Source organism: Fukomys damarensis, unplaced genomic scaffold (assembly GCF_012274545.1).
Source record: "Fukomys damarensis isolate Sample0158 unplaced genomic scaffold, DMR_v1.0_HiC HiC_scaffold_7, whole genome shotgun sequence".
In the NCBI taxonomy this organism is placed as follows: Eukaryota; Metazoa; Chordata; class Mammalia; order Rodentia; family Bathyergidae; genus Fukomys; species Fukomys damarensis.
The window spans coordinates 386,088-399,294 of record NW_022900919.1 but is presented as its reverse complement, the minus strand read 5'-3'; the positions used below and the strand labels follow the sequence as shown (position 1 = coordinate 399,294).

The window sequence follows — 13,207 nt, the reverse complement described above, 5'->3', positions numbered from 1 at the left end:
TATAATATGTAACTTTGTTTTATTTATAATTACATTATTTCAAAAATATAAGAAAATGAGAAAGAACATAATGTTTGAAGATCATATCAAACTAATGTATTTCAATTAGTCTGTTACATAAATTTTTGTTTATTTCATATCCTTTTTTTGCTGTCATATATATGTATATTTGAAATTTTTATTTAGTATTTTCATTTCTTGTTATCATGTATGTTTGCAATCTTTAGTTAAAAAAAAAAAAAGAGTAGGAAGATAGGGCTGGGGATTTAGCCCAGTGGTACCACCACCTGCCTCACAAGCTCAAGGTCCTGAGTTTGATCCCTGGTACCCCCCTCAAAAAAGAGAAGGAAGATATTTATTTATAGGAAAGCTCCTGAGGGACAGGAGGGGGACCCGAGTGGGTAGCCTGGGGATTCCATTTTACAGAGGAGTTTTATAGAGTGGAACCCATGTGAGTACAGCATGGGCCACAGCCATGATCAACCAGTAAGATTATAAGCACAGTCATTTAGATAGTAGTGGTCCATTTGGGAAACAAGTCATGTAACTTGCGTGGATGGAAGGAACAAAGACTTCTAGGAAATGGTAGGTCCAGAAGTCTGGTTACCCACTGGGGTGGCTGACGTCTATCTAGATTTCATTAGGCCCAGGGTTTGTCCTTTGGGGAAGTGTGCAAGTCTGGTCATCTTGTCTTTATCTTGAGGCTGGGTCTCCAACTGATTTCTCCAGCCATAGGTGCAGTTGTGATACGTTTCACCTTTGTCCTGACTCTCTCAAGGACCTAGCTCTATCTGACTGCCTGCAATATTTCTACCCTACTGACCTGTCTATAATAGTTTAAATAAATGCTCTTATTTTATTGAAACGCTGTAGAAGGCCATAGAGTGCTTTACTAAGAACAAAAGTAAGTGATCTCTGCGTCTATATAATCTGTATTTGTCTTTTTATCAAGTCATTAACCAGTAATTGGGCACTGTATATATGTCAAGCATCTGTAATCTGGAAATCTGGAATCTGAAATGCTCTCATTTCCAAAGCTTTTTTTTTCTTTTCTGTTTTTCTTTTTCCTGTCTATTTTTCAGTACTTGGGGATTGAACCCATGACCTCACACCTGCTATGCAAGTGCTATAGCACTGAGCTCCAACCCCTGACATTTAAAAATACATTTTGAGACAGAAGCTCTGTAAGTTGCCTTGATTCTCTTTGAATTTACAATCTTCCTGCCTCAGCCTCTCCAGGAGCTTGGCTTACAGAAGTCTACCACAATGCCCAGCTTATCTGAAAGTATTTGAGTATTGACATCATTTTCAAAAGGTTTGGATTTCAGAGCATTTTGGATTTTGGGTTTTTGGATTAGGGATGCTCAATTGGTAAAGTTTGTGCAAATATTCCAAAATCTAAAATACTGTGAAATCTGAAATATTCTAGTCCCAAGCATTTCAGATAAGGAATACTCAACATGTCCTGGGTAGTGTTCTAGGCACTTTTTAATAATTTACTTTTTATCCTTTTTAAGATTCTTTAAGTTAGAGGGCCAGGGATTAGCATAGTGATGCCCCACCTGCCTGACAAATGCAAAGTCCTGAGTTCAATTCCTGGTATGGGGTGGGGAGAAAGAATCTTTAAATTAGAGATTATTATTTTCATTTTATAGAAGAGAAACTAAGACACAAAATGGTTTACTTGCCAAAATTAACTCTCAATATGTAGTTTAGGTCGAGTTTAAATTTAGTTCTTCTTGGTTCCATAGTTTGTATATTACAAATTTCTAATACATCTGACTGCTTTGTAGTATTTATAGTTGTTTCTGTCGATTTGTGTTTAGGAGCTTTTCTGCATGTTATTGTCACATGAAGTTCTAATGAAAGTGCTTTGATAGTTGGTAGAGAACTATTTTCTCATTACTGAATCATTTGGATAGATGGTTAGAATTCTTTCTCATGGCAGCTTTTGTAGTTTCATGTCATAGGACAATAAAAATTCAACCTCAAAGTTTACAGCTTTTAGAGAGAGAGGAGAGAGAGAGAGAATGTAATCCAGTGATGACAGTATATCTAAAAGTGTGTCTTGATTTAGTACAATTATTTTACATGTTTTGTATGTTCTTTAGCCTACTAGATTGGTTTTCAATCTGTATATATGATAATTGACTTTATAAGATTTTATACATAAATGAGTCTGATGCGGAAAAATAAGAGGCGGGTAGAGGAAAGGGGGGAAAAAAGAATTGAAACATTTTGGTATAATGTACCAATTCCCTACAGTGAATGTAATCATTATGTACTGCAAACATGTACTGTTAAAGGAAAAAAAAGAAAAAAGAAAACATTCATAATGTGTATAGGTTATATGCCTTTACAGTTTAAAAAATTTGCAGTTTACTTACAATTTTAAAACTGTAAGGCCACTTATACTTTTTCCATCTCTTTCATACAGGTACCAAGTACTTGCTTTTGCAACAGACGCAGATAAAAGGGAGGAGACTGAGCAGCAAAAACTTGGTTCTGGAAAAAGACTAGTTGTAAGGCCTTTTTTAATATATAAGAAATTCAATAATGCCATATCTAGCCATGTTCGTGAAGAAGAATTCCTGAGAATTTAAAAATATGTGTTCCATATATATAGTGACCTAAGAATTTAATTGGCTGTTATTGAGGAATGTAGACATGCTTGCTCATCGCTGTGTTACATCGGATTATGGCTGGTGTGGTGACACTGGGACTCCAGTTGTCTAAGTGAGATCACTTTGACCTGAAGTAATTATAAATTAAATAAAAAGAAAATTTAAAAATGCTTCTTAAATAGGCAAATGTATATACATTATATTTTTCTGTTCCTAATGTCTCTTTCCTTGGGCTGATTTTCAGATTTTCTCTTCGATACATTTTGAGCAATAAAGTTACGATTCCTTCCTCACCTACCTTCCCTGCCTTCCTCCCTATGTCCCTTTCTTCTCTCCTTTCCCCTTCCCTCTCTGCCTCCCTTCCTTCTTTCCTTCCTCCTTCCTGCCTTCCTACCTTTTCAGTTTAGGGTTACTGAGGTTTTTGTATCTGTAAATTTATAATTTTCTCAAATTGAGAAAAGATGTAGCCATTCTTCAAATATTTTTTCTGTTATCTTTTGCATTGAGAACTTGAATTGTGCGTATATTCAGGCCACTTGCAATTGTGTCACAGCTTACAGACTTTCTGTGCATTTTATTTATTTAGCAGTTCTGGACATTGAACCAAAAGCTGTGTACATGCCGGGCAAATGCTGTGTGACTGAGCTACGTCTTATTTAGAAAAAAAAAGTCTTTATTCTTGCTATTTCATTTGGGATAGTCTCTATTGCTACTTTTCAGACCACTAATTATTTTTCTTACAATACCTAATTTGGTATTAATTCCCATTTGGCATACATATCATTTCTATTAATTCAATTTTTTTTTACATCTTCTATGTCTCTACATACTCTTTTAAAGATATATAGTTATAATGATTTTTTTTTTTTTTTTAAAATTTTTTTTTTTTTTTTTTTTTTGTACCAGGGATTGAACTCGGGTCCTTGTGCTTGCAAGGCAGGCCACCGAACCGCTGAGCTAAATCCCGGGTCCCTATAATGATTTTTTTAATGTCTTTGTTTCTAATTCTAACATCTGTATGTGTTTTGGGTCAGTTTCAGTTATCTCTTTTTGTAAATCACATTGTCTTGTATTTAAATTTTTTTCTTCTTTTCTTTTCTCTCTTTTTGCCTCCCTCCCTTTCTTTCTTGCCTGCCTGCCTGCTTTCTCTCCCCCCCTTCTATTTGGTGGGTAGTAAATATTTTAGTATTAATTATAGTAAGTGCTTTTTCTTCTTTAGCTCTAGGATACAGTGAAGTTATCTGGAACTAATTTGATCATTTTAGTTGTTTTTAAGACTTACTAGGGGGACCGAAGCAGTGTGGGTTCTGAGGATACTTGTTTCCCATTCCTGAGGCAATGTCCTTCTGTGTACTTTACTCACTTCTGGGGAAAACCTCAGAATTCCTTGGTTTCCTCTCCTGCCTGGCAGGCATGGGCAGTATTAAATTCCATGGGTGAATACTGGACACTGCTACCTCGAACTCTTTAAGATGATTATTCTCCTTTGTGTACTTTCTTTACATGGAAGTAGCAACAAGTTCTCCACAGAATATTCAAGGGGGGACACCCTACAAGTCTACAGAGTTCTGCTTCTGTGTGGCCTTTTTGTATGCACTTAAAAAAATTTTTTTTTTTTAAATGTAGAATCTTGCTATGTAGCCCAAGCTGGCCTTGAATTTGTGGTCATCCTCCCGCCTCATCCTCTTGAATGCTGGGATGACTGGCTCTTGTGAAGTCTGCTTTGGTTTTTCCAGAACTTTGTCTGCTTGGCTGAAGCCTGACATCTCTCCTTTGGCTGAGGCTATCATACCACTTGTTGCTTTTGTTTTCATTTGGTTTTGCCTTTAAGGGATCACTGTCCTTTGCTCTCTGTTGTCCATTGCCTTGTAAACTGTTTTGCTCAAGTATTTTGACAATGTTGTGGTTGCTCTGCATGGGAAAGAAAATCCTTTTCCTGTCGTTCCATCTTGGCTGGAAGTGGAAGAATCTTTCTTATTGTACCTAGCAAACTCCTGTATGAGATTCATTGCTCATGTGTTCAGTTTTTCTAAAGGGAATCACAGAGACTGACAATACCTAGTGAAATAAAAGTGTTTAGTGGCTGCATCTCGCTTTTGTACTCAGACACATGATTTGCTTGTCTACTTTGAGTCTTCTTCTTTCAGGGCCAGGCACACATGAGCTTGGGGTTATAGCCACTGACATAGAATGCTAGAATCTAGTTTGGTACAATGTCATGAGAAATAGAACTGCCACTGGATAGGTTTTCATGTTTGTGTCCAGTGGGGTTTTCATGTAGGGAAGTTATACTTGAACCTAGTGGACTACTTAGTGTTGAACATTAGTTCAGTTTAGAATGTTTAACTATGTTCTCCTACTATCTCCCTCCTGTAGGTTGTTCTTATATATACACTGGCTATATATACACACTGCCTTTCAGACCAGCCCCATTTGGATTTCATATCTTCTTTAGATAGGGATTTAATTCAGGACCTTGAGCTTGCCAGGCAGGTGAAGTACCACTGAGCTACATCCTGGGCCCAACCATATGATATTTAAGCTTGTCTGTCTGATTTATTTCACTTAATATTATGGTCTCAAGGTGCATCCATTTATCTGTGAGTGCCTCATGATTATCCTTCTTTATGGTAGAGTAGCGTTGACTGTGTATAAATACCACATTTCTTTATCCATTCATCTGTTAATGTTATGTAGGCCATTTCTAAGGTTCAGATATATAAATTGTATTGCCATAGCATTGATATTCAATGATGATGACTTTAACCCTTTTGGGAAGAAACATAGAAGGGAAATAGCTGGGTCAAATGGAATTTCTAGTTTTAGTTTTTTGAGGAATCTTCATACTGATTTCCATATTTATTGCTCTAGTTTACATTCCCAATGAGAATGTAGAAGGTTTTCTTTTTCCCTGAGGTTTTGCCACCATTTGTTATTTTTGAGTGCTTGATGGTAGCCATTCTTTCTGGAGTAGGATGGAATCTCAGTATTGTTTGAATTTGCATTTCTCTAATGGCCAGAAATGTTGACCATTTTCTTCTTGTACTTTTTTTTCCATTTGTACTTCTGAGAAATGTCTATTCATGGGAGGGGATATGTAATTCTTTTGAGTTCTTTATGCATTGTATTGTAGATGTTAGTACTCTGAGGAATAGCTGGCAAAAATTTTTCCCCATTCTGTAAGTTGTTTTTTTTTTTTTTTTTCACTCTGTTGGTTGTTTCCTTTGCTCTGCAGAAGGCTTTAAATATGATGTGATGTCATTTGTTGACTCTCAGTACTGTTTCTTGTTTTATTGGTGTTCTGTTCAGAAAGTCCTTGCCTATGCCGATGTCTTTAAGAATTTTGCTTATTTTATGTTCCACAGATTGTTTTTGTTTTAACATTTAGATCTTTGATCCAGTTTCATTTTAGTTTAGTACATAGGCTCAATCTTCTGCACTACTTATTAAAGAGGCTATTTTTCTTCCATGTTTTTGGTTCCTTTGTCAAAGATTATATAGCTGAAAGTACCCAGAAGTGTTGCTACTTGCCTTATTCTGTTCCACTGATACAAGTCTGTTTTTGTGCCAGTACTATGCTATTTTTATCTATGTAGTTTTGTAATATAACTCCAAATCTGGGATTGTGATGTCTCCTTTTTGCTTTTGTTACCCAGGACTGCTTTTGCTGTTCTGAATTTCATTCTAACTTAGGAATTTTAGGATTATTTTCTTCAACAGTTATGAAGAATACTGTTGATATTTTGATTGCGATTAAATTAAATCTGTATATCAGTTTTGGAAGTGTAATATTAGTTCTGCCTTTACAGGAACATGGGATATCTTTCCATTTTCTGTTGTCTTCTTTGATTTCTTTTCTCAGACTTACACAATTTTCATTGTAGAGGTCTTTCACATCCTTGGTTAGGTTAATATCTACATATTTAATTTGTCTTGATGCTATTATGAATGATACCGTTTTCCTAATTTTTTTCTCTGCGTTCATAATTAGTGTACAGGAATGCTATTGATTTTTGTCTGTTGAGTTTGTATTTCACTACATTGATGAATTTGGTTATTCTAGGAGTTTCAGTAGAATTTTTTGGGATCTTATAAGTAGAGGATCATGTCCTCTGCAAATGTTGATAGTGTAACTTCTTTCGTTCACACATACACACACACATTTTCTTTCTCTTGTCTGATTGCTCTAATGTTTCAAGGACTCAGTGGAACAGGAGTGGTTATAGTGAACATTCTTGTCTTACTCCTGATTTTAGAAGGAAGGCTTTCAGTTTTTCCACATTTAATGTTCACTGTAGGTGGTTCATAAATGGCATTTATCAGATTGAGATAAGGTCCTTCTATGCCTGTTTTCTTCAGGATTTCTTAAAAAATCATGAATGGATGTTGGACTTTTGTGAAGACTTTTTCTACACTTACACTTGTTTCTGCTTATATGATAGATTACATTTATTGATTTGAGTATGGCATACTCTCCTTACATCCCTGAGATGTAGCCTCCTGGTCATGATGCATGATCTTCTGATAATGTTACATTCTGTTTGCTAGTATCTTGTTGAGGATTTTTGCATCCATGGTCATTAGAGCGATTAGCCTATATAGCCTATAGTTCTTTTTTTCAGTTGGACATTTATCTGGTCTTGCAGTCAGGTTATTGCTAGTCTCCAGGAATGACTTTGGAAGTACTCCTTCCTTTTTGGTTTCATTAAAGAGTTTGAAAAGTATTGATATTAGGTCTTCTCTGAAGTTCTTATTTTGCAGTGACTCCATTAGGACTTGGGTTTGTCTTAGTTGGCAGGATTTCTTTTCTTCTTCAATTTCATTGCCTGTTACTAGATTATTCAAGGTTTTGAAATCTTGGTTCACTGTCCTAGTTACTTTCTTGTTGCTGGCACAAAATACCTGACACCCACGAGTTAAAGGAGAAAAGGTTCACTTTGGCTCACAGTCCGTGGTCAGCTGGCTGCAGGGTAGGGGCAGCATGGCAGAGGAACATCACACAGGAGAAACAGTCTGTGGCAGGACAGACAGAAGACAAAAGCATTAGCAGCAAGTCTTCCTTTTCCTTGTGTCCCATCCAGGCTATAAGCCTGTTGGTCAGTGGACCATCCCATTATCCACACCCAGAACTATGCTAAACCAATCAATAAACTAATTTAGTTATCATTTACCCTTAATCCACATTCATATAGCCTAGATACAGCCACTTCTGAAAAGCCCCACAGTTAGCACATGAGGGTTTGGGGGAACATCTTGATATAAGCCATAACATTCAGTTTTGGTAATTCATACAAATCTAGGAATCTGTCCATTTCTTCTGAATTCTTCAGTTTATTGGCATATAGGTGATGAAGTAGTTGCTAATAATCTTTTTATTTGGGGAGTTTGTTGTGATCTCACCTTTTTATTTTTAATTGCATTAACTTGTATCTTTGGTTTTTTTGTTAAGATTGAGAGTTTTTCTGTTTCATTCTTCCAAAGAACCAGCTCTTCAATTCATTTTTTTTGGTATTTATTTTTTCTCCATTTCATTGATTTCTGCTCTGATCTTTGTAATTTCCTTCCTTTTACTAGCTCTGAATTTGAGTTGTTCTTTTTTTAGGACCTTGATATTTATCAATAGGTTATCTATTTAGCCTCACTCTGATTTTCTGATGTGGACATTCATATCTATAAACTTTGGTCTTAGGATTGTTTTCATTGTGTCTTAGACATTCTGGTATATTGTACTGACGTCATCATTTAATTCTAGGTACTGTCTTATTTTTTCCTTAATTGTTTCTATGATTGATTACTTATCAAAAGTATGTTACTTTCCACAATTTCTTTTGTTTCTTTGGCCATTAATTTATATTTTTATTGCTCTGTGATCTGATAATATGCATGGTAAAATTTCACTTCTTTTACATTTTCCTTACTATGCTTTTTTTGGCTAGTATGTGATTTATTTTGTAGAGAGTCCCATGCACTACTCTTTTGTTGTTGCATGGAGCACTATGTATATATCTATTAAGTTTATATGTTCAAATGTTTGATTCAACTCTGATTATTTCTTTCTTGATTTTTTTGTCTGGTTAATGTGTCTATTTGTGATAGTGGGCTCTTGAGGACCTGCGCTATAACTGTATTGATGTTTAAATTTTAAAAAAGATTAATTTTATTTTATCCCATCCCCCACTCCCCTTGCTATGTACATACGCTTTTGTTTCCAGTTTTTTCCTTCTATTTTTGCTTTTTTGTCTGGGATTGCATTAAATCTGTATAACAATTCTGGAAATATGGCCATTTTCACTATATCGGTTCTTCCTATCCAAGAAGAAGGGATGTCTTTCCATTTTCTGATATATTCTTTGATCCCCCTTTTCAGAGTACTGTAGTTTTCAATGTAGAGGTCCTTTACTTCCTTCGTTAGATTGATTCCTAGGTATTTCATTTTTTTGGATGGTGTTGTGAAAAGGATTGTTTCTTTCATTTCTCAGGGAGTTTGTTATTTGTGTACAGGAATGCTATGGATTTTTGAGTGTTGATTTATATCCAGCTACACCAGTGAATTTGGTTATCAAATCTAGAAGTCTTTTGTGAAGTTTTTGGGGTGTACTGATGTTTATGTGATATTAATGTTTGCTTTATGAAATTGGGTGTGACTTTTTTGATACATATATCTTTATAATTTCATCTTCCTGCTGAATTCCTTCCTGTTGAATTCTTGTTGTTATCCTTTAGCTAATATATAAAGTCCTTCTTTGCCTCTTCTGAACAATTTTGGCTTAGAGTTCACTTTGCTTGAAAATAGAATAGCCTACTCCCTCTTATTTTCTGGCTTCCTGTTGGAATATCGTTTTCTGTTCTTTGATTTTTAATCTATGAATTTTGCGGGGGGATTAAGTGTGTGTGTGTGTGTGTGTGTGTGTGTGTGTGTGTGTGTGTTTTCCTACTGGGGATTGAACTTGGGTCCTTGTGTTAGCAAGGCAAGTGGTGGAACCACTGAGCTAAATTCCCAGCCCTGAATGTGTTTCTTTTGCAGAGCAAAACATTAAATTTTGTTTCTTGATTCATTCTGTGTCCTTTGATTAGTGAATTGAGACTATTCACATTGTTATTTATAACTAAAGGTATTGACATTCCTATTATTGTATTATTTTCCCTGCTCCTGAGTCTCTGTCTTTCTTTTCTACTATGTGCTCACTGTACCTGGTGCATTCATTGTCTTAGACTTTTTGGCATTGTTAACTTTATGGTTTTGTACTAGGATATTCTTGAGAATTTTTTGGAATATTGTTTGGTGGTCATGAAATTTTTTAGGTACTCTTCATCATTGGAAATTTCTTATTTCTCCATCAGTTTTAAAAGATAATTTTGTAGGATATAGCAATCTTGGTTGGAAGTTGTTCTCCTCTATGGCTTGGAAAACCATGCCATGCTCTCCTCACCTTTAAGGCTGTATTGAGTAATTGCTGCAATTCCAGTGGGTTTTTCTTTACAAATGATTTGTTACTTCCCTCTAACAGCTCTTAAGATTCTGTTCTTCTGTTTTGTTTCTGTTATTTTGACTCTGATGTGTTGTGGACTGGTTCTTTTCTGCTCATGGATATTTGGGGTTATGTATTCATCACTTACCTGTATCTGTTGACTTCTTTTTCCGTATTTGGAAAGTTTTCTGCTTTTACTTTTGTAAATAGGGTTTTTATCACCTTTGTGCTATCTTCTGATTTTCACTATTCCAGTCAATCTTAGATTAGTCTTTGCATTATTGTGGATGAGTGAGTTAGAACAATAGAGATGCACCACACTCGGTGCCAGATTTGAGACTGTTTATTATAGCTGGTGGCCAAGGAGGGGCTAGCGCCCAGAAAGTTTCCTCAGTAACGGGAAGTGGTTTGGTTTTTCCTTTTAATTCATTCATGCTTTCAGATGGGGAGGGCTCAGGGGAAAGCAAGACTAGTCTTACAGAAGCAGAACCATACCAGGTTGGTGGGGGGGTGGGCATAAGGAAGTTTCACACACTAGGTGAGCTACAAAACATTTTGCAACTGCAGCAAATTTACTGCCAAGCAGGATGTGGGGGCTTGGGATGCTTTGTTCAAGTGCAAGCACTTTGAGCACAGGTACAGACTGGCATTGAGGCCCAAGATGGAATCAGATTGACTATCACAACATCATCTAGCAGCTGTTTGTTCTATTTTTTATGTTTCTATAGGATAACACTCATTAATTGGTTACCAACCACAGCCCTGTCTCGTAGATCTGACACTGTCCTCACATTGATCACTTCTGCTGCCCATAGTTTGTATGGACTTTTTTAATCTTCTAGAGTTTTATCTGGCATTTTTTATGTACTCTAATTCTTTTTTTCTATGCTGGGCACTCATGTTTTGCAACTCTTTAGCTCCACTAGCTTTTTATTTGTGTCTTCTGTAGGCTTGCTGGTTGTTGTATTGGATTATTATCTGTTTAATTAGGTCTTTTTTGAATTTACCAAACATCTTATTGGTTTGTTTTGTTACCTCCACTGTTACCTTTCAGGTGACTCGGCTGTGTGGCTTTTGATATCCTCCCCTTTGATGCCTTCTGGATTGGCTTTGGAGATATGGGGCATTTTTGGAGACATTTTATAGCCCTGTCTTTTCATGTTCTATTTTGTTTGTTTGTTTTTCATTTTATGTGGTGAGGATTGTGGGTTGATTATAGTGGTAGCTTTATTTCTAGTATAGAGATCTCTTTAGTTAATGTCTACTTTACAGAGAGTCCTCTGGAGTGCTAACTATTGGCCTTTGTCTCTGTTAGAGGATCTAATCACGTCAATTTATTTGGGAGGGGATACTGCAGCTTATTTGGCTCAGTACCCAGTTCCTCAGGAATGGACACCAGTATTGTTTATGACTTCTAGGCAGTCCAGGTATTGACGTACAGTGAAATTCAATTGATAGTAACAACTGTGTCACCTTGGCTACAATAATAAATCAACAATAACAATGGCATGAAGTCCAAATGATAGTGACAAACCCTAAGAATAATGAATCATTCTTTTCCATAGAAAAGAGGTCTAGATTATAATGTAAACACTAAGACAAACTAGATATTGATCTATGGTCTACGTCTATCTCAGTGAATTGATTTTACCTCCACCAACAATAGAATAGTGTTCAAAGTAATAAGATATAGTTAACAGTGAATAGATTCATGAAGCTTAATGGTTATACTAGTAGGGATAGAGCATGTGGGGAATTGAAGCCTGAAAAAAGATTGAAAAATTAAGCAGTGGAAGATGAGAATGTGATAAAAGCAAAATAGAGGGTCCTCTTGAGTAAAAGGCAATTAATAGTATTAGATATAAGTAATAGACAAAGAAAACAACAAGAAAAAGGAAAAATAAGAAAAAATAGTAAACTGAAAACTAGGGGGACAAATTAAAAGAGAAAAAACAAGAGAAGGGAAAGAGAGAACTGTGTTGGTTTTTTTCTCTCGTTGCTGAGACAAAATACACGACACTCAGAGTTAAAGAAGGAAAGGTTTATTTAGCTCACAGTTTGTAGACGTTTCAGTCCATAATCGGCAGGCTCCAAGACAAAGTAGCAGATGGCAGAGGGGCTTTGCTGAGGAGAAACAGTTCATGGTGCCCATATGGTAGCAAAAGCAAGGGGTCTTAACAGTGTCTTTCTAACCCTTTTATTTAGACCACTCATGCCCTTAACCCTAGTGTCCTCAGGCCTAGTCCCACTATGAATCAGTCACATACTCTAGATTCAGCACCCTCTGAAAAGGCATGAGACGTTTGATGGTGGTGATGTGGGGGGGATCTACACACAAGCCATAATAACAACCAAAACAAAGAGAATTAAAAAGGCAAAAGAAAATAGGAAAAACAGAAAAACAACAACAAAAAATAAACTTCAAATACCGCCCCTCCCAGAGAAAAACAAAACAAAATAAAACTCATAAAGGAGAAAAAAAATCAGTCAAAAAATTTCTACGTATTTCCAAATGAGTGATTTCCTTCTAGGACTGGTAATTAGAATTCAGCTAGTCATAGTCCTCTCTACCTCACTTTATAGCCTGTGACTTTGAGGTGACTCTGCTGCTCCTCTATGTGTAAGTCTCAGACCGTGGTAACTGTCTAAGCCGTGTCACGCCCCTCATCCCTTTGGTACATGGAGAAGCAGTCAAACCAGTGGTCTCTGCTGGATGTAGGCCTCTGGGTGGGGGCTCAAGTAGCCTGCTGGACTCATTGCCTTGCCTTCAAATCCAGTCTTCTGAAAACCACACCTGTTGAACCTGGCCTCCTATCACAGAATGCAGGTCCCGTGTCTTTCCTGGCTGAGATTGGACTTCTCAGGGGATCTGTGTCTGTGTAGCCCTCACCCTCTCTACCTGTGTCTCCCATGAATGTCTCTCACATGTAGCACTTCAGTCCTGAAGTAAAACTGTAGTATAGGTATTCTGTGGCTCAGTTCCACACAATCAACCTCTTTCCCAGATAGTGCCCAGTTAAACTCTTTCTGGTAATATGGCAGGTCCTGGACTTGATTTTTCTTTTTTCTCCAGCTCTATCCTGCCATGAAGTCACTCTCAGAGTAAAACCCCAC

The 13,207-nt window shown here is 36.5% G+C and overlaps 1 protein-coding gene across 3 annotated transcripts in view; it reads left to right on the top strand.

The window, feature by feature from the left end:
• LOC104853204 (protein PTHB1) overlaps positions 1-13,207 on the top strand; it is a 285,577-nt gene that overhangs the window by 45,435 nt on the left and 226,935 nt on the right. For all 3 annotated transcript variants that reach the window (XM_033761023.1, XM_033761024.1, XM_033761025.1), the window contains exon 7: positions 2,438-2,522. In XM_033761023.1, coding sequence (XP_033616914.1) covers positions 2,438-2,522 — 85 coding nt within the window. The remainder of the gene's footprint in view (positions 1-2,437; positions 2,523-13,207) is intronic.